Here is a 23,375-nt window from a genome sequence, read left to right as displayed (position 1 = left end):
ACATACTGTATACACTATATACATACACAACCTACACGAAGCTATACATATGGAGCGTACAACATACTGTATACACTATATATATACACAACCTACACGAAGCTATATGTATGGAGCGTACAACATACTGTATACACTATATATATATACACAACCTACACGGATCTATACGTATGGAGCGTACAGCATACTGTATACACTATATATATATACACAACCTACACGGATCTATACGTATGGAGCGTACAACATACTGTATACACTATATATATACACAACCTACACGGATCTATACGTATGGAGCGTACAACATACTGTATACACTATATATACACAACCTACACAAATCTATACGTATGGAGCGTACAGCATACTGTATACACTATATATACACAACCTACACAAATCTATGCGTATGGAGCGTACAACATACTGTATACACTATATATATATACACAACCTACACGGATCTATACGTATGGAGCGTACAACATACTGTATACACTATATATATACACAACCTACACGGATCTATACGTATGGAGCGTACAACATACTGTATACACTATATATATATATATATACACAACCTACACAAATCTATACATATGGAGCGTACAACATACTGTATACACTATATATATATATATATATATATATATATATATATACACAACCTACACGGATCTATACGTATGGAGCGTACAACATACTGTATACACTATATATATATACACAACCTACACAAATTTATACGTATGGAGCTTACAGCATACTGTATACACTATATATACACAACCTACACGGATCTATACGTATGGAGCGTACAACATACTGTATACACTATATATATACAACCTACACAAAGCTATACATATGGAGCGTACAACATACTGTATACACTATATATATACACAACCTACACAAATCTATACGTATGGAGCGTACAACATACTGTATACACTATATATACACAACCTACACGGATCTATACGTATGGAGCGTACAACATACTGTATACACTATATATATATACACAACCTACACAGATCTATACGTATGGAGCGTACAACATACTGTATACACTATATATATACACAACCTACACGGATCTATACGTATGGAGCGTACAACATACTGTATACACTATATATATATATATATATATATATATATATATACACACAACCTACACAAATCTATACATATGGAGCGTACAACATACTGTATACACTATATATATATATATATATATATATATACACAACCTACACGGATCTATACGTATGGAGCGTACAACATACTGTATACACTACCTACACAAATTTATACGTATGGAACTTACAGCATACTGTATACACTATAAATATATACACAACCTACACAAATCTATACGTATGGAGCGTACAACATACTGTATACACTATACATATACACAACCTACACAAATCTATACGTATGGAGCGTACAACATACTGTATACACTATATATATACACAACCTACACAAACCTATACGTATGGAGTGTACAACATACTGTATACACTATATATACACAACCTACACAAATCTATACGTATGGGGCGTACAACATACTGTATACACTATATATACACAACCTACACAAATCTATACGTATGGAGCGTACAACATACTGTATACACTATATATATACACAACCTACACAAACCTATACGTATGGAGCGTACAACATACTGTATACACTATATATACACAACCTACACAAATCTATACGTATGGGGCGTACAACATACTGTATACACTATATATATATACACAACCTACACGAAGCTATACATATGGAGCGTACAACATACTGTATACACTATATATATACACAACCTACACGAAGCTATATGTATGGAGCGTACAACATACTGTATACACTATATATATATACACAACCTACACGGATCTATACGTATGGAGCGTACAACATACTGTATACACTATATATATACACAACCTACACGGATCTATACGTATGGAGCGTAGAACATACTGTAGACACTATATATATACACAACCTACACGGATCTATACGTATGGAGCGTACAACATACTGTATACACTATATATATACACAACCTACACGGATGTATACGTATGGAGCGTACAACATACTGTATACACTATATATATATATATATATATATATATACACAACCTACACAAATCTATACATATGGAGCGTACAACATACTGTATACACTATATATATATATACACAACCTACACAAATCTATACGTATGGAGCGTACAACATACTGTATACACTATATATATACACAACCTACACAAATCTATACGTATGGGGCGTACAACATACTGTATACACTATATATATATATACACAACCTACACAAATCTATACGTATGGAGCGTACAACATACTGTATACACTATACATATACACAACCTACACAAATCTATACGTATGGAGCGTACAACATACTGTATACACTATATATATACACAACCTACACAAACCTATACGTATGGAGCGTACAACATACTGTATACACTATATATACACAACCTACACAAATCTATACGTATGGGGCGTACAACATACTGTATACACTATATATATACACAACCTACACGAAGCTATACATATGGAGCGTACAACATACTGTATACACTATATATATACACAACCTACACGAAGCTATATGTATGGAGCGTACAACATACTGTATACACTATATATATATATATACACAACCTACACGGATCTATACGTATGGAGCGTACAACATACTGTATACACTATATATATACACAACCTACACGGATCTATACGTATGGAGCGTACAACATACTGTATACACTATATATATACACAACCTACACGGATCTATACGTATGGAGCGTACAACATACTGTATACACTATATATATACACAACCTACACGGATGTATACGTATGGAGCGTACAACATACTGTATACACTATATATATATATATATATATATATATATATATATATATATATAGATATATATATATATATATATATATACACAACCTACACAAATCTATAAGTATGGGGCGTACAACATACTGTATACACTATATATATATATACACAACCTACACAAATCTATACGTATGGAGCGTACAACATACTGTATACACTATACATATACACAACCTACACAAATCTATACGTATGGAGCGTACAACATACTGTATACACTATATATATACACAACCTACACAAACCTATACGTATGGAGCGTACAACATACTGTATACACTATATATACACAACCTACACAAATCTATACGTATGGGGCGTACAACATACTGTATACACTATATATATACACAACCTACACGAAGCTATACATATGGAGCGTACAACATACTGTATACACTATATATATATAATATATATATATATATATATATATATATATACACAACCTACACGGATCTATACGTATGGAGCGTACAACATACTGTATACACTATACATATACACAACCTACACAAATTTATACGTATGGAGCTTACAGCATACTGTATACACTATATATACACAACCTACACAAATCTATACGTATGGAGCGTACAACATACTGTATATACACACACAACATACTGTATACACTATACATAAATATACACAACACACTGTATACACTATACATAAATATACACAACATACTGTAGTAAAGTGTTGTTGCATCTTGTCTCTTCCGCCATCGCAGGAAACAGATGACAAACAGGAGCCAGTACCTGGATGTGGCCGATGTCTCCATATTACAGCAACCTAGTATGATGTAAGATCCCGACACAGCAGTGTTATCACTATTAGATTGTAAGCTCTGCAGTCTACACATCATTATATACTATACAGTGATCTGAGGACGGTCTGTATAGAGCAGTGTTATCACTATTAGATTGTAAGCTCTGCAGTCTACACATCATTATATACTATACAGTGATCTGAGGACGGTCTGTATACAGCAGTGTTATCACTATTAGATTGTAAGCTCTGCAGTCTACACATCATTATATACTATACAGTGATCTGAGGACGGTCTGTATACAGCAGTGTTATCACTATTAGATTGTAAGCTCTGCAGTCTACACATCATTATATACTATACAGTGATCTGAGGACGGTCTGTATACAGCAGTGTTATCACTATTAGATTGTAAGCTCTGCAGTCTACACATCATTATATACTATGCAGTGATGAGGACGGTCTGTATACAGCAGTGTTATCACTATTAGATTGTAAGCTCTGCAGTCTACACATCATTATATACTATACAGTGATCTGAGGACGGTCTGTATACAGCAGTGTTATCATCACTATTAGATTGTAAGCTCTGCAGTCTACACATCATTATATACTATACAGTGATCTGAGGACGGTCTGTATACAGCAGTGTTATCATCACTATTAGATTGTAAGCTCTGCAGTCTACACATCATTATATACTATACAGTGATGAGGACGGTCTGTATACAGCAGTGTTATCACTATTAGATTGTAAGCTCTGCAGTCTACACATCATTATATACTATACAGTGATCTGAGGACGGTCTGTATACAGCAGTGTTATCACTATTAGATTGTAAGCTCTGCAGTCTACACATCATTATATACTATACAGTGATGAGGACGGTCTGTATACAGCAGTGTTATCACTATTAGATTGTAAGCTCTGCAGTCTACACATCATTATATACTATACAGTGATCTGAGGACGGTCTGTATACAGCAGTGTTATCACTATTAGATTGTAAGCTCTGCAGTCTACACATCATTATATACTATACAGTGATCTGAGGACGGTCTGTATACAGCAGTGTTATCACTATTAGATTGTAAGCTCTGCAGTCTACACATCATTATATACTATACAGTGATCTGAGGACGGTCTGTATACAGCAGTGTTATCACTATTAGATTGTAAGCTCTGCAGTCTACACATCATTATATACTATACAGTGATCTGAGGACGGTCTGTATACAGCGGTGTTATCACTATTAGATTGTAAGCTCTGCAGTCTACACATCATTATATACTATACAGTGATGAGGACGGTCTGTATACAGCAGTGTTATCACTATTAGATTGTAAGCTCTGCAGTCTACACATCATTATATACTATACAGTGATCTGAGGACGGTCTGTATACAGCAGTGTTATCACTATTAGATTGTAAGCTCTGCAGTCTACACATCATTATATACTATACAGTGATCTGAGGACGGTCTGTATACAGCAGAGTTATCACTATTAGATTGTAAGCTCTGCAGTCTACACATCATTATATACTATACAGTGATCTGAGGACGGTCTGTATACAGCAGTGTTATCACTATTAGATTGTAAGCTCTGCAGTCTACACATCATTATATACTATACAGTGATCTTAGGACGGTCTGTATACAGCAGTGTTATCACTATTAGATTGTAAGCTCTGCAGTCTACACATCATTATATACTATACAGTGATCTGAGGACGGTCTGTATACAGCAGTGTTATCACTATTAGATTGTAAGCTCTGCAGTCTACACATCATTATATACTATACAGTGATGAGGACGGTCTGTATACAGCAGTGTTATCACTATTAGATTGTAAGCTCTGCAGTCTACACATCATTATATACTATACAGTGATGAGGACGGTCTGTATACAGCAGTGTTATCACTATTAGATTGTAAGCTCTGCAGTCTACACATCATTATATACTATACAGTGATCTGAGGACGTCTGTATACAGCAGTGTTATCACTATTAGATTGTAAGCTCTGCGGTCTACACATCATTATATACTATACAGTGATCTGAGGACGGTCTGTATACAGCAGTGTTATCACTATTAGATTGTAAGCTCTGCAGTCTACACATCATTATATACTATACAGTGATCTGAGGACGGTCTGTATACAGCAGTGTTATCACTATTAGATTGTAAGCTCTGCAGTCTACACATCATTATATACTATACAGTGATGAGGACGGTCTGTATACAGCGGTGTTATCACTATTAGATTGTAAGCTCTGCAGTCTACACATCATTATATACTATACAGTGATCTGAGGACGGTCTGTATACAGCAGTGTTATCACTATTAGATTGTAAGCTCTGCAGTCTACACATCATTATATACTATACAGTGATCTGAGGACGGTCTGTATACAGCAGTGTTATCATCACTATTAGATTGTAAGCTCTGCAGTCTACACATCATTATATACTATACAGTGATCTGAGGACGTCTGTATACAGCAGTGTTATCACTATTAGATTGTAAGCTCTGCAGTCTACACATCATTATATACTATACAGTGATCTGAGGACGGTCTGTATACAGCAGTGTTATCACTATTAGATTGTAAGCTCTGCAGTCTACACATCATTATATACTATACAGTGATCTGAGGACAGTCTGTATACAGCAGTGTTATCACTATTAGATTGTAAGCTCTGCAGTCTACACATCATTATATACTATACAGTGATCTGAGGACGTCTGTATACAGCAGTGTTATCACTATTAGATTGTAAGCTCTGCAGTCTACACATCATTATATACTATACAGTGATCTGAGGACGGTCTGTATACAGCAGTGTTATCACTATTAGATTGTAAGCTCTGCAGTCTACACATCATTATATACTATACAGTGATCTGAGGACGGTCTGTATACAGCAGTGTTATCACTATTAGATTGTAAGCTCTGCAGTCTACACATCATTATATACTATACAGTGATCTGAGGACGGTCTGTATACAGCAGTGTTATCACTATTAGATTGTAAGCTCTGCAGTCTACACATCATTATATACTATACAGTGATCTGAGGACGGTCTGTATACAGCAGTGTTATCACTATTAGATTGTAAGCTCTGCAGTCTACACATCATTATATACTATACAGTGATCTGAGGACGGTCTGTATACAGCAGTGTTATCACTATTAGATTGTAAGCTCTGCAGTCTACACATCATTATATACTATACAGTGATCTGAGGAGAATGGTCTGTGTACAGTGCTGTGGTATAGGGTAGTGCCATATAATTGGCACTGCCCATCACTGGGCCCTGAGTGATGTCACAGAGACATTCAGGCGGCAGATATTCCCAGCGCTGTTGGCCCCACTCCTGGGTCGCGGTCAGTTATGGTCCCATAGTATATTATTCCTATATTCTTCCCGTAGTATCCATGGTGCCAATATGCTGCCCACTGTGACACGCTGACCGCTGATAGCCCCCAGCCTAGCCGTATGATTCAGAGGGAAGCTCAGACATCTTCTGGAAGTTCATATTAAAGAGTCTTGGAATAAATAAACGTTGCGGTTTACATTCACATAATAAATAAATACCCCCCCGGGCATGTCAATATTATCTGCTCCGGATTATTCCATTCTCTACCGGGGAAAGGTTTGCATAGACAGAGACTTTGGTTTGTTTTCTCTACAGAATCTATAAACCGCGGAGGAAGGAGACGTGAGAAGAGATGTCCAGACTGGAGAAAGCGACCAAGGGGTCAACAGCGGGGTCATCAAGATTACATGAACATAGGATGGGGGGAACGGGGGTCCCGTATGCTCTCCCCCTCTGTTAGGCTTCAATGTAACTTTATTACCAATTCTCTAAATCTGCATATGAAGAGTCAAGGGGGCGAAGCCTTCATCTTCTGGTCGTAGTTTCAAGGGGCAATAATGGCTCAAGCTGACCCAGTTCAGTTATCATTGTCGTTCAACATGGAAGACTAAAACATTAAGGGGGAGATTTATCAAAGTCTGTCCAGAGGAAAAGTTGCCCATAGCCACCAATCAGATCGCTTTTTTCATCTTTAACAAGGCCTCTGCAAAATGAAAGAAGTGATCTGATTGGTTGCTATGGGCAACTGGTCAACTTTTCCTCTGGACAGGTTTCAATAAATCTCTTTAGACCATGGACTTGACGTCCTCATGAGTGGTGGAAACTAGATCCAAGAAATCATGGAGCAAACAGAAGCCATGACACCTCCGTGTAACCTTTTTACCTAAATTCTAAATACGAAGAGTCAAAGGGGTGAAGCCTTCTCTAGTCGCAGTTTCAAGGGTCAATTTTTGGCAGTCGCTGACCCAGTTCAGACATCATTGTAGTTAAACATGGAAGATTAAAACATGTGGTGTGGTGGAAACCGGATCCAAGAAATCATAGAGCAGACAGAAAAGGTTTTAGGACTTTCGGTGTCTTGGGGACATATAAGACCATCTTAGGAAAGATGGGTCGTGCGGTAAAATTTGGAGGGGTGGACGGCGTAGGAATGTTGGACAAATTGTGAGTTTTAGTCACAGAGATCGTAAAAGAGGCCCATGAGTGAGGGCAAATATGGACCGAACTGGTGATTTACCACAAAGGAGGTCACGATGAGACAAGAGAGAGAATTAGACTACGCTGGTCGTATAAATAATGCCGTCATTATGGCCTCATAGTAGACACAACATGACGGCAGGACGGCCTTAAGTGGTCATTTACTTGACTGACATCAAGTTATGTAGACTCTTGAGTCAATAGTGGCAACCTCCCTCCCCCCATTCTGCTCTAAAACGGTGGACCTCCAGCTGTTGCAAAACTACAACTCCCAGCATGCCCAGACAGCCTTTGGCTGTCATAGTTCTTCCATATACCATTAGACTGTTGTTGTGGTAAAGGTTCATGACCCCTGAGGAATCTACTGTATAAGAAAGAAAGAAAGGCATCGGGATCAAAACTTTTAACCTGTCTCTAAGAGAGTGTTTCCTAACAAGAGTGGCTCCAGCTGCTGCAAAACGACAACTCCCAGCATGCCTGGGCATGCTGAGAGTTGTAGTTTTGCAACAGCTGGAGGCACACTGGTTGGGAAACACTGCTCTAGACCCTAGGAGTCCAACCTGCGGCCCTCCAGCTGTTGCAAAACTACAACTCCCATGCTGGCAGTTGTAGTGTTTACAACAGCTGGAGGGCCACAGTATAGAGACCACTATGCTAAAAGAAAAACCCATACTTAGTTATTCCCCGGTTCCCCCACAGCTTCTGTCTGGACCCCCCAATCTTCTTGCTTCTTCCTGCTCAGGACAGGACCTGCCCCCTCACCCCATCACAGCCTCAGCGGTGTCCAATCTCCTCCCGTGATTGGCTGAGATGGCTGGTCCTGCACCAAGCAGAAAGACAGGAAGAGAAGGGAAGATCAGTGGCCCGGACCGGAGCTGTGGGAGGACCAGGGATAGGTAAGTATAGATTGTTCTTTTCTTTTTTTCTGGTGCAGGTTATGAATTTTGGCAAAACATCATATAACTCTCTAAGGCCTTAAGGGAGAGGGGGTCTTGGGCTGCGGTAAGGGTTAATCGTAATGGTAGAACATGTGACACGTTACAGAAAATGTGGCTTAAAAAATATCGTAAAAATGTCCGTCATTGATGTAATAAAAAAATATATACCAATGGTCTAGGCCCCATTTTTTGGTGGCTGTAGTTGGTATCAGTCGGGCCATCTGGGATGATATCTGATTGGCATATTTGCCCCTGGCATGGGGTAATTGGTATTAGCCGTATACGTTTTTTGTCTTTCACAGTAGGGTTAAAGGTTATAGGTTGAACTTGATGTCCTTTTTTGTAACCATGATGTCCTCAAACTTCTAACCAACATAATTACGGCCATGATGTCTCACCAAGATCACATGACCTCGATATCGTCACCTGACGTCATGTTTAATAACGCTACCTATTTTCCCCAGTGTTATTGGTGGTTCGGGGTAGATCCACATTCACATCAAAGTTATAAAAAAGTTTCATAAAAAAAAAAAAAAATTTGATACAAAAAAAAATATATATATATATATATATATATATATATATATATATATATATATAAAAAAAAAGAATCGAAAAGTAAAATAAATCTCCAGCAGAGACGGACGGGTTGAGCTGAGTTAGTGCTAAGCTGGGAACGAGGGCGAGTAATACAGACATACATTAAAACAGCTGTGTCAGAACTTGGAACCAAGCCCCAATCTTTGTTCTCTGCAGCCTTCTGAACTTGGAAGGCTGGATCGTAGCTCGCTTAACCCCATCCTAGCCTAACAACTTCCTTTCGGGGTCCCTTTTCTTTTTTTGGTGAGGGGTTGGAGGAGGATGGGGGGCCGGATATTAATCATCATTTATGAAAAAAAAGATGTCCAGTATACCCCTGCGCCGAAGCTACAGCAATTTTTGTTTAGAGAGAGGGGGGGGGGGGGGGGAAAGCTTCCAGCCAATCTGGGCTCAGCTGAGACAGCTGTTAAATACAGCGCGCTGCAAAATGATCAGTCAGTTCACAGAACAAGAGGGGAAGGAGAGCACAACAGCAGGGATCACGGCCAAGACACAACTCTGCACAAAACTCTCCAAATCTCATCACGTCTATTCCATTGTAGAATCCAGCTCAGGTTTTTCCTCCTCTTTTTTTTTTTTTTTTTTTTAAATGGAACAAAATCAGTGAGACTTGAATTTCTAAGAAAAGGAAATTATTTAAAGAAAGACAGAAAAAAAACGCCAAGAAATTCAATCCAAGGCTGGAAAGATGAATTTTCTCCCAATGAAAGAAGGTTTTGGACTTTAGGAGGAACCTTCTAAGTTCTCACCCTGGTCAGAGCACAGAGTTGTCTTCTTCACTCGACTCTCAGTTCAGGTTCTTCATTTTTGGTGCTTCATTCTTTTTTTTTTTTTTTTAAGTTTGTTCTTTATTTTTAGGTCAATAGATAATATTTATTTTTTTGTAGATTTTTTTTTGTCAGGTGACTGTGAAGATGTCTTACTCTCTGCTCCTCATCTGCCTCAGTGTTATTACTGCTTCTTGGGTACACGTGGTTCTTGCTCTTGGAGAGAGACCTCAGGCCGGTTACAAGGAGGAAATTGTGTTTCCGGAAAAACTAAACTCCAGCTTCCGCCAAGAGCATCCAGGCTGGCCTGGAAATGGTTTTGAGGTATCCTCCGAAAGTCGCCTCGTTTTCCGATTCCGTGCTTTCGGCGAAGAATTTGTCCTAGATTTAGAGAGGGATCCCAGCTTCCTATCGGAGGACTTGACAGTACAGTATGTTGGCAGAAATGGACAGTCAGATGCCAATGGTCTCTCCGAATCTGGCAGCTACTTTACCGGTGCTGTCAATTCTGACCCGGAATCTATCGCTGCAGTGAATTACAATGGGGCATCTCTCTTGGGTGTTCTCCAGTTCAGAGGGGCAGAATACTACATTCAACCAATGGAAGGTGGAGGACAAAATAGTGCCGAAGGTGTTGGAGCTCACATCATAAGGAGGAAGGTGCCAGAGAAAGGCAATGGACCCATGTGCAACGTCGGTCCTCAAGTGTCCATGAGAGTCCCAGGAGAACCTGATGGCAATAATCACTATGGGGAAAAAAAGACACCCTCATCGAAGAGATCTAAGGTAAGGCCATGGCACCAACACTACAGTAATGCTATGTTATTGGGCAGGGTTCAGTTGAGCTTGGTGGTTTGGGAGTCATCTTTTTCTATTTGGCACCTATCTGACATCCACCAGTAGGTTGTTCATGATGGGTCTAATTTCTTCACTACTCGGCAATAAACCTGAAGTAGTAAGTGGCTGCTCTTCTTAATACTATAAACCAGATTGCACTCAGATTAGGTGAACATAGCCAATGATCTTTAATACACACAAAGCAGATGCCTCCTAATCTGTCAGGGAGGAAACTAGAAAATTGGCCAAATCCTAGTTGGATTGGACCCCGTGAAGCCAATAATTCAAGGGGGCTGTGCCAACCAATAGACGGCAGTCCTAACATGATACCCATGCAACCAAAGCTGAGCTAGCAACATCCACAGACTGCTATTGGTGGAGCTCTTGGTGGGTGTTTGGAGAGTCTGGGTGAATGTTGGGTCTGGTTACTGCCAATGTATCACCATTTATGGACATCAGAATAATATTGGCACAAAACAGGATGTAAAGATTGGGTCAGATATCACCTTTTATTGGCAGAAAACAGCTAAATGGTACCAGGGAATAAGTAGGGAGGATGTCGTGGGCTGGTCACAAAATTCCAGGAGATATCCTACTTCTCCAGTTACTCATCTATGGAAACACAGCCAGAGCTGAAATCTAGGTCAGCACATTGAGTAGATATAGCTGATGACATCATACAGGCTCACGTATAAGTCTGCAGGCAACATACCCGGGAAGTGTTTGTGGCCAAAGGTCAAGTAGCCTCAATCCTGGGGCAGAATCGAGGAACCTTAGTGCTCAATGTCAGACAACTCCTGTAAAACCAGATAGGAAAAGGTCCTTATTCTCTGCAGGAATGCACTGGTAGTATGTTTCATGGTTTAGTGAAGGGGTTGAAGTCTTTTTTACAAATCCGAGATCAGTATTTAGCCTGAAACAAAAAATGAAGAAGCAAGAACAGATAGAACACCTTCTGGAGATCTGGATGTGATTTCAGGGCTATTGTGTAAACGTTATCATCTGATGGCATAAAGTTATAGGAGGTCTCCACTGTATGAAGGGGACAACAAAATGACAGGAAGCAGAGGTAGCGCACACTGTGATGTATCTCCTGGTTATTAGGGGGATAAGTAACATGTATCTAATACTGGTTATCGTATGCTCTTCTCCACTCCCTGTCCCAACCTGTTCTACATTCCTCCTAGAGTTCCAAGAAACATTTGTTTTGAGCCTCATTCAAGCGCCCGTCAATACGATATTGACTGGCCCCACCGGACGGCTGCCATATTCGGTCACACTTTGTTTAACATTTGGATCATTGCCCCCCCCCCCCCCCCTTCTAGCCCAGTGGGGGCCTAGTGCCAAGGAAAAACTTCCTACTAAGCTTGTACAGGTGTATGGAGACCATAAACGTGTCCTGAGATTAGAGGCTCAGGCTGACGACAGGAATCCGACCGTACAATGGGGAGTACCAGTCAGGAGAAGCATCTGTCAGCGCGCGTTCCTCACATCTCCAGATGACTGTGTGTACAAGAACATACCGGAGCGTAATAACCCTCAAGTGATGACAAATCTATAGAATATATAGTAAGGAGAGGATCATATATCTACAGCCACTGGTACTCAGATACTCATACAATATTACTGTCTATAGGGGGGAGTATTATTATTATAGATATAGTCTTATACATAGGGGACAGTATTATAGAAGTTATATTCTTGTATATAGGAGGCAGTATTATAGTAGTTATATTATTGTATATAGGAGAAGTATTGTAGTAGTTATATTCTTGTATATAGTTGGCAGTATTATAGTAGTTATATTCTTGTATATAGTTGGCAGTATTATAGTAGTTATATTCTTGTATATAGGGAGCAGTATTATAGTAGATATATTCTTGTATATAGTTGGCAGTATTATAGTAGTTATATTCTTGTATATAGGGAGCAGTATTATAGTAGATATATTCTTGTATATAGGAGCAGTATTATAGTAGTTATATTCTTGTATATAGGAGCATTATTATTGTAGTTATATTGTTGTATATAGGAGCATTATTATAATAGTTATATTGTTGTATATAGGAGCAGTATTATAGTAGTTATATTCCTGTATATAGGAGCAGTATTATAGTAGTTATATTCTTGTATATAGGAGCAGTATTATAGTAGTTATATTCTTGTACATAGGAGCAGTATTATAATACTTGTATATAGGAGCAGCATTATAGTAGCTATATTCTTGTATATAGGGGGCAGTATTATAGTAGTTATATTCTTGTATATAGCAGGCAGTATTACAGAAATTATATTAGTCACTATATTACGCAGCACGAGGTGGCAGTGAGTACACAAGCTTCTTCCTCTATACATTTAGACTGTTTTTAGGGTAAGCCAAAAAGATCCCAGGAGATCTAAATGGCTATTTTTGGGGGTGCGGTGACCAGATGGTTTATCTCTATAACATGGAAGGTTGGACGCTTTGTCTTTTTAAAAAAAAAAAACATGGCAGCCTCCTGGGGAGATTGATGCAGACGGAAGGAGAGCGGTAGACATCCCACTCGAGTAAGGAAGGAAGGACCCGGTCAATAAAGAAGGCTCTCAACCTGAGTCACTGAAGTCTCCCACTGACTTCTGTCTGAGCCTATTGTGGGGGCCGATAGGAGATGGAAAACTGACATTTCTGCGTCTCCAGGAGCTTTGAAGAGACTTGGGTTGTCTGGGCAGGAGCCAAGGAATGTAAGGTTACGTTGGTTAATGCCTTTACCACAAACCTATTTTTCCTACAATCATCCGTTTTCCGGCAAGACTCTACCGAGAGTTTTTTTCCATCTTAACCCAGATATATGAGTAAAAACGGTAAAGCCTTATTACAGATGCGATTTTTCCAAGAGGGATTTTCCTTTACTCATATTTCATCTACAGACCTGACGGCACTTGATGGGACCTGTAGTTCCCGGACAGCTGAAGAGCTATGGGCCGCAGAATGCGGGTATTTCTTCTGAAAATCCTTCATCTAGATCTCCTCCTGTTGCCCAAAAATATGGTGACTATATATTAATATATATATGCTCAGGACTCATTGGATGGGACCTAGTTCTGTCCACCATGATTCATGTCCCCCTCCTTGCCTTGTAGGGCTACATGTACGTAAGCAGTCTCTTCCTCATCCTTGGGTTTTCTTTAGAAACATGATGTTCGGAAATAAATCCTCAATGGGAATGAGTGGCCACCCCCACTCGTCTCCTGTCCAGCCGAAGAACAGTAAGGTCTGGTCCTGTTGGTGGAATACACCCTCAATGTTGTACTTTGCTGAGCAGCAGACAACGTGAAGGAGAACCCTCAGCTATGGAGGAGCAATTTGAAAAAATACAAAAAGATGTCGGACCTAGAGTGACGTTCTCCATCTTCTTGGTTCTGTTGACCCCTTCTGGTCTGCAATACTTTAAAGCAGGTTCTTCAAGATAGGATCACAGTTTGAGGTTTGACAGTTGTCCAGGTTGGGCTGACAAAGTGGTGGCCTTTATAGTCCATGTCTGTTCGTAACCCAATGACTAACTTTGGCATCCTATAGATTGTACATTTTCTGGCCATTAACATTAGATAGATGTTGGTTGAATGCTCATTCAGCTGACAGCCATCACTACCAATGCCCATACTTATTCAACCAAAAACTCTATCTCCCAATCCCCCTATAGTTGTAAACCTACAACTCCCAGCATGCCCGGACAGCCAAAGGCTGTCGGGGCATGCTGGAAGCTGTAGTTTTGCAACATCTGGGGGCACCATGGTTGGGAAACACTACAAAATACATATGAACACCCAACATTACAGAGCATTTGTGTGTTTAGAAAGGAGAGAGAGGGGTGAGTGGCCAACAGACTCTGGTGGTGCCTTATCTCCTCAAGGACAAAAAGATCAGGCAGTTTAAATATGACATACCCGATCCCTTTCTCCTCATATGGGGAAAAAGTCAGGAACCCATCATATACATTAGGTCAGCTAGGCTTGATGAAATCAGAAGGTTTGGCCAACAAATGTCTAGAGTATATGGAGGCCTTGAAGGGGTCATCTGATGTTTTGCAAAAACTTAAATACTGCTGGGCCAGGGAGAAAAAAAAAAAACAATACTAACCTAATGCTGATCCCCCACAGCTCCTGTTTAGTTCCCCGAGCTTCAATCTTCTTTCTGCTTCTGAGATGAATGCTCAGCACAGGACCTGACATCTTGTAGTAGTGTCTCGTACTGGCCACTGATTGGCCGAGCCGGAAGGTCCTGCAATGAGCACTCATCTCGAAAGATCAGGAAAGCCCAACAGGAACTGTGGGGATCACATAAGAGGCTAGGTAAGTAAAGACAGGTTCAGCCAACAATATTCTAATGTGTATAGGTGGCCATATGTCATTGTTGCTTGAATATAAAGGTGGTACAAAACTCTATGTAGAATGGAAGGGCAGTTTCTCGTAGAGCAGGAAGGGGAAGTCTCCTCTACAACACATAATGTAAGTCTGAGCAGCGAGAAGTGGTGATCTCCTATATAGCCTGGGAAAAAGTTGGTGTAATAATAAGAAGTCACCTGTATAGTGGAGAAAACACTGACAAAGCCAGGTTGTGACTATTTCAGTTCCTCCATGTTCATCCAAGGTCATCCAAACAAGTCATTTGTAGACAACTTGAAGAAAAGAAGACAAAGAAGGCAGAAATAAACATAAGTCAATAATAGTTCTTTGTACACAGCTATGGAGGACAAGTTACCGTAGTAAGAATAAGATGTTGAGGCACAATGCCACGATGGTAAAGATTTCTCTCGTATCGGTACTACAGCATACACAACACTGGGTGGAGATCTGCCAGCCATCACTCATCATGGGGTCCAAACACCAGGCTCTGATGTATGATTGCTTACTCAGTCAACCTATACTCCCTCACCCCAGACCTTGAATGAATGAATGTTTTCTTTGTACATCTCGAAGGAAGGGGTAGGGTTACCGTACAATGCTCAATAGGTGAACAGCATCCAGGGCCAATGACCCATAAAATCCTGTGATGAGCGACAATGCGGCGTAAATGGGATAAGGAGCCTTCAAGGAAATGAAAGAGAGTCAAAGAGGAAATAAGTGCCTGTTAGTCTCTTGTCTGGGTAACCGTACCGTACCGATAAGATCTCCCGCTCAGCCGCTCAAGGCTTCTTTTACCGCAGTCTACATTTTCTCAGTCTACGTTGTATCTTGAAAGGAGACGCCTGATCATTCTAGGCAATGGTTGTATCAGAACGTGTCTCCTTCCAAGAATTATCTGTACATATTGAAGCCAAGTGACACCAGATGCAACAGCATCCAGATACAGATTTCTAAGGGATTTCTGGAGGCCCAGTACGTCCAGTACCCATCAGTTGTCCTCTCCGTCTATCCCACACATTACGCAGTGTTTATATAACATGTTGCAAGGACATCCCATTAATACCCCATTTACGCAAGCTTTGTAGAGATGCGAATATAAGCAGCCGGCAGCAGTCGGAAGCTTTTCCAGGAAGCTGTCATCATAAAAAAACACTGGGGATCGGAATGGTATTAGGAGAACCCAGCTTATTGTTTTGGTATCTGCTGGCATTGAGTGTTGGAGATCACTTATACATATTGAAGAGGCAGTAGAAACACGTCAGGGGTGATGTCACCCATTTGGATGGAGGCGTAATAGCCAGGCCTAAATCCGAGCCCCCCCCCCCTCACATCCACGTTCTAGGGATTAAGTCTTTTCTACAGTCATAACTCATGTTCTGCCTTGCAACACTGTGTTCCTATTATCTGCTTTCTAAATATCTGTCTATTCTCCAAGTCTTCTTGTAACCCTTGCCTTGCTGGAAACACATAAGGGAGGCCAACTCAAGGTTCCTTCAGCCTGGGGTTGAAATCTTCCAAGCTACACATCATTACATTTCTTTGGTGACACTGGTTACTTGATTTTTCTTTCTCTTTGTTTTTCATAGCGTTTCGCATCTGTCCCTCGCTATGTGGAGACCCTTGTGGTGGCGGATGAGACAATGGCAACGTTCCACGGAGCAGGCCTCAAGAGGTACCTTCTGACGGTCATGGCAGCAGCAGCTAAATTCTTTCGGCACCCAAGTCTGAAGAATCCAGTTAATGTTGTGGTGACTCGGTTGGTGGTAATAGGCCGGGCAGACAAATCCAACACCTATGGGGGACTGAAGATGACCACGAATGCTGCCGAAATGCTGAGGAACTTCTGTGAGTGGCAGAAAGGTCTAAACAAGCCGAACGACTCTGACTCTGAACACTTTGACACCGCTATCCTCTTCACCAGACAGGTAAGTGGTTACCATTCATGAAGCTCTAGATGTGACAGGAGAGGACAACACTATTAAATGTAAGAATGAAGCACATGTATACTGATTATATGTTTTGGTAAACAGAACCTCTGTGGCGTGTCCACCTGTGACACACTGGGGATGGCCGATGTTGGAACGGTCTGTGACCCATCACGTAGTTGTTCCATCGTGGAGGATGATGGCTTGCAGTCTGCATTTACTGCTGCCCATGAGCTTGGTAAGTTCATCAAGGTTGATCACGGACAACATGGCTGTCTATTCTTATATTTTCCTCTGTAGATGACAAGTTGATGCTGGTAACGTCCCAGTAACCATAGTAACATACCATTTCTTATTCACCACAGGACATGTCTTCAATATGCTTCATGACAACTCCAAACCATGTATAGAACTGAACCGCCCAGCAAGTAACACTAGACACATGATGGCGCCAGTCATGTCCTACGTAGACCCAGAGGAGCTGTGGTCACCTTGCAGCGCCAAGTTCATCACAGACTTTTTGGACAATGGAAATGGTATGTGTTTTGAGACAACAGTGATCCCCACCATGATCACTTTGATACAGGAATGCAAATGATCACTGATATCACTCAATGTCCCTAAAATGACCCCCAACTCTAAGCAAAATACTGACAGCACTTCTCCCCCTCCAGGTCACTGTCTGCTGGATAAGCCTCATGCTCCACTTCGACTACCGGTTCCATTCCCAGGCAATGACTACGACTCTGATCGGCAGTGCCAGTTGACTTTTGGCCCAGATTCTCGCCATTGCCCCAACCTGCACACTCCCTGCTCATCCCTGTGGTGTACAGGCAGGATAGATGGTCATTTCATGTGCCAAACTAAGCATTTCCCTTGGGCGGATGGTACCCATTGTGGAGTGGGCAAGATATGCATGAACGGGCGATGTATCAACCGGGTGGAGATGAAAGCTTATAATGTAAGTACTCGGAACTCCAGGTGACCATGTGTCAATTTATGATGAACACCAAAGTCTGGTTTATAAACATTTACCGTTATTCTATTGGCAGACACCAGTTAATGGAGGCTGGGGCGCTTGGGGTCCCTATGGAGAATGTTCCAGGACATGCGGGGGTGGAGTGCAATTTTCTCACCGTGAGTGCAACAAGCCAGTCCCACGAAACGGAGGCAAATATTGTGAGGGAAAGAGGACTCAATATCGATCCTGTAGTACCCAAGAGTGCCCTACGGGCAATGGTGAGTAGAATCTATCCGACCAGCCGAAACAGAATAAATTCATGTGGATAGTGCCGGAATTCAAGTCAGTGATGGGAATGTAAACATATCTTCTCTTTACATTTCAGCAATGACCTACAGAGAACAGCAGTGCGCTAGGTATAACCACAGAGTTGACCTCTTCAAGGGCTTCCCCTCCCCCATGGACTGGGTACCACGTTACAATGGAATTGCTGAGAAAGACCAGTGTAAGCTTACCTGCCAGTCCCGACCATTGGGATACTACTACGTGCTTGAGCCAAGAGTGAGTAGAAAGACTGAGTGCAACGTTTTGTTTACTCCCTACAATGATTATTCTCCAGTCACATCTAGAGCTGCATTCACAAAACTGACTCATAGCTTAGATGGATCTGGCAAAGGGCTGAGGCTTGAGGTCCTGAAGGCTAAGATTTTACAGAAAAACAGCAGAACTGTGAATGCAGCTCTGGGTGTACATAAAAAAAAAAATTACCGGAAAGTTACGAAGCTTTAATCTTATCCGTTCTGTTTTTTTCTTAAGGTGGCAGATGGCACTCCATGTTCTCCAGACTCTACCTCAGTGTGCGTTCAGGGTCGCTGCGTCCATGGCGGCTGTGACCGTGTCATTGGCTCCAAGAAGAAATTTGACAAATGCATGGTGTGTGGAGGAAATGGTTCCACATGTACTAAGACTTATGGATCCTTTACCAAGCCCCGGTAAGAAGTCGCTGTTTATATACCCCTTATAAACTAGGTTACACAGGAACTAAAGGTTTACCCCAAAGACATCTACTTGCCTCAAATCTTTGACCAAATTCTGATAGCATACTGATTAAAGTACACTGTATACAAAAAAAAAAAAAAGGGGCCCCATCCTTGTTGGATCAGTTCCTATTGATAGGAAACTGTAAACTACTCTCTTCAGGGAACTGCACTGTCAGCAAATTATTGGAGAGGGGTATAGACCAATGGGTCATGGAAAGTACTGTGGCAGGCAGAATCATATTCCATAATAGGGGCCCATTTAGATATCTGCTATGGGACCCTTTATTCTATGTATATACAGCTAGTTTGCGGGCACCATACATATGTACATTCATGAGGCCACATTATTTCTGTATTCTGCTCTGAAATAGAAATGGATGACATCTAATATGGTTTTCCACTCCTGAATCGGGGAATGCTACCTGACAACCCCAGTAGGAGTAGTAAGTGCAGCCATACTGTTTGTCACCAAACTTTTCCACAAACATTACATAGCTATAGGCCTTTTGGGTGAAGGTAACACCGTTAACCTCAAGTACTATCTCTATCCTAGGTGAGCTACACACACCACATATTCTACATATTTTCCACAAACATGTTCTAAGAAATGATTCAACTAAAGAAAATGACTGAAGAACTTCTAGTGATTTTCCCCATTCTTACTCTGTTTCAGGTATGGATACAATGATGTGGTTACCATCCCAGCTGGAGCAACCAACATCCTGATTCGTCAGAACAGCGGCTCATCCTCCACCAGTGATGGAGTCTACCTGGCCTTAAAACGTCAGGATGGATCCTATGCTCTCAACGGTAACTACATCTTGGTGCCATCTGAAGTAGATATCAACATTGGAGGAGGGTTGACCGTCCGGTACAGTGGAGCCACCAAATCCATGGAGACCATCACAGGACGCGGACCCCTGAAAGAGTCCTTGACTGTTCAAGCTTTGATTGTAAGTGACCAGAGAGCCCCACGTCTCAAATACACCTTCTTTGTCCCCAAACCATCCACGCGTTCGACCCAACCAAAGAAACCAGCTGAAGACTGGGTGAAACGAAGAACACAGATACTTGAAATTCTGAGAAGGACAAGAAATAGCCGAAAATAAGCAAAACTTTAGACTGGGACAAAGAAAAAAAAAACAATCTTACTTTAGCCTTGTTATATTAGGCTCAAAATGAAGGTGTTAAGAAGATTTAAAGTTTTCAAGCTGGATACAAGAACCTTGTTTTCTTCAGTATCCGGGTTCAAATTTGGGCAGCTTGGCCATGAAATGGTCATTCCTACATCTGCCTTGTTGGCTCACAGAGCACACGATCATCCATTGACTTATAATGATGGGTGATCAGAAGTGGTACGGACCCCTCACAATGGAAATCTCAAAAGAGCTTTAAAGACTCTTGTACAGTACCAATAAGACTCCTACAATGAGGCAGTGATGATGGCTGGTCCACCACTGGTGGCATCTTACTTTTGGCCTTCTAATCTTTCCTCTATGAACTTTAAAGGCCAAAAGGTAGGAAGGTGACCACCTGATCATAGAACTTTGCTCTATTTAACTATGTGTCAGGTCTCGAAGGACTCATCAAGAAACTCTATGATACCTGGTTCTGAGGACTTGATTCCTCATTGTGGACTCAGTAGGGTCTGGATACCCGAAATTATTTAATATGAACATTATATCAATATATAGGATTAATATGTTGATACCAAAACCTTGAGGAAAGCCCTGAGAGTGCCAGTTGCTACCCCCCAAAAGGCAGAGTTGAGGAACAATAGTGGTAGGTCAATGAAAGACGATGATTATGAGGAATATAGAAGGTGTCTGGTACAAGTGATAGGTTAATGTAATGCAGACATGTAAGGAGAATCCACAATGGTGGAAGCATCTGACCTTCTCATTGGGCAATTTAATAGGATTGGAAACTTTTCTACTGTAACATCCCACTGATAAGGTCTATTATAGAATAGTTCTAAGATGGTGGCTTCACTCATGGTGCTTCCCGCATACAACATCCACAAGGTTGTACATTGCCTCTTCAGGTGTGGACACAAGGGCTGGATACGGGTCACGCCGGTTCCTTGGGACATACCAAGCCTTGCAATGGTGCTATTGTAGCTACAAAGTTCTGAATTAATATTGGGGCAGACAAGTTGACCAGAAGTCTATATAACCGGTAGAAGGGGCAAAATTCCATGCTTATAGACTCTTTTGTCCTTGGCCCAATGTGCACAACTATTCTATTTATGTATTTATTGCTTTGTAAGCTTTTAATGTTATTCTTTAATGGTACAAGACGCTCCGAAGACTGCATAACAAAGTATCTATGGCTGCATGACCAACCTACAGCTATCAAAACCAACAAAGATAAGATATCAGTTAACTAGAAAGCGAGGTAGGACACATTTCGACATCCTTACTCATGGAATAGTGGTACCCATAGGAATGCCTAGGAACTCTCTACTTTACATTCCTCCTATTGGAGCATGAAGTTGCACATAGTCCATCATAAGATTTATGCCTCCTGACCACCAGCAGCTGGATAGTACAACAATTAGTATCATATAGACCATCTCAGGGACTCATGAGACTTCCCAAGGCTTCTGCACAACAGATGCTCCTCCACATGTCTTAGCTTAGTGACCCACAATGCTTTTCACTCTAAACTCAAGATAGATCCATGGTCAGCACTGGTTTTCATTAATACGGGATAATGACACATCTAAAGAGTTACTTCAATGACAGTGCGGCTCGTGTAGCCTGACCACACAATGTGCATAGAGACAACACGGTGCCGCCAAGTGACTCTGTAAATGCAAGGTAGTATATAAAAAAGCCCACAACAAACTATAAAATACAACAAAAACATTGATCCGACTCACTAAAAAACTAAAATTAAAAACCAAACAGCACCCCTATGGAGAAGGACCCTACTAATGTATAGGTATCTCCTGACGGTCCGGCACATAATCAGACACAACCATTCTTCTGGAGATGGCGGGAACCCGGTGCGCACACTCCAGCCATCACTTTACAATCTGCAGCCTCAGATTAAGACGATGGGAATCTCAGGTCTTGGAAGGGTTCAACTAATCCTTAAATCCGTGATTAATAGTGACAATGTTTTTATATAATTGTACTTTTTTCTATTGTTAAATATGCACAGAATTATTTAAAACTTATTTATATAAGAATGAGTCACAATTTCTTGTGTCCTGGGTGATGTATTTTGCCAATACTGATAGATATAGAAATGAGATGAATAGAAAGATATGAAATAGATAGATAGATATATAGATAGATATGAGATAGATATGAGATAGATAGATAGATTTGAGATAGATAGATATGAGATAGATAGATATGAGATAGATAGATATGAGATAGATAGATAAGAGATAAATAGATATGAGATAGATGGATATGAGATAAATAGATATGAGATAAATAGATAGATAGGAGATAGATAGATAGATAGATATGAGATAGATAGATATGAGATAGATATGAGATAAATAGATAAGAGATAGATATGAGATAGATAGATAAGAGATAG

At 40.7% G+C, this 23,375-nt stretch overlaps 1 protein-coding gene across 1 annotated transcript; it reads left to right on the top strand.

Annotated features, from left to right (window-relative positions):
* The first annotated feature begins 10,344 nt into the window (after positions 1-10,344).
* ADAMTS4 (ADAM metallopeptidase with thrombospondin type 1 motif 4) lies at positions 10,345-22,994 on the top strand. Its single transcript, XM_056546683.1, has 9 exons — positions 10,345-11,457; positions 17,478-17,816; positions 17,922-18,054; positions 18,182-18,352; positions 18,491-18,777; positions 18,869-19,055; positions 19,163-19,338; positions 19,594-19,769; positions 20,491-22,994. Exons 1-9 carry the CDS (start codon positions 10,819-10,821, stop codon positions 20,924-20,926), a joined length of 2,544 nt encoding a protein of 847 aa, XP_056402658.1. The 5' UTR covers positions 10,345-10,818; the 3' UTR covers positions 20,927-22,994.
* Positions 22,995-23,375: the final 381 nt, after the last annotated feature.

Source organism: Hyla sarda, chromosome 11 (genome assembly GCF_029499605.1).
Source record: "Hyla sarda isolate aHylSar1 chromosome 11, aHylSar1.hap1, whole genome shotgun sequence".
Taxonomy (NCBI): domain Eukaryota; kingdom Metazoa; phylum Chordata; class Amphibia; order Anura; family Hylidae; genus Hyla; species Hyla sarda.
This window is presented reverse-complemented; position numbering and strand designations above follow the sequence as displayed.

Coding starts and splice junctions, on each gene's coding strand:
- ADAMTS4 (XM_056546683.1), top strand. CDS start 10,819: ATGTCTTACTCTCTGCTCCTCATCTGCCTCAGTGTTATTACTGCTTCT. Junction 19,339..19,593: donor ACTACGTGCTTGAGCCAAGA/GTGAGTAGAAAG, acceptor TTTTTTCTTAAG/GTGGCAGATGGCACTCCATG. Junction 19,770..20,490: donor GGATCCTTTACCAAGCCCCG/GTAAGAAGTCGC, acceptor ACTCTGTTTCAG/GTATGGATACAATGATGTGG.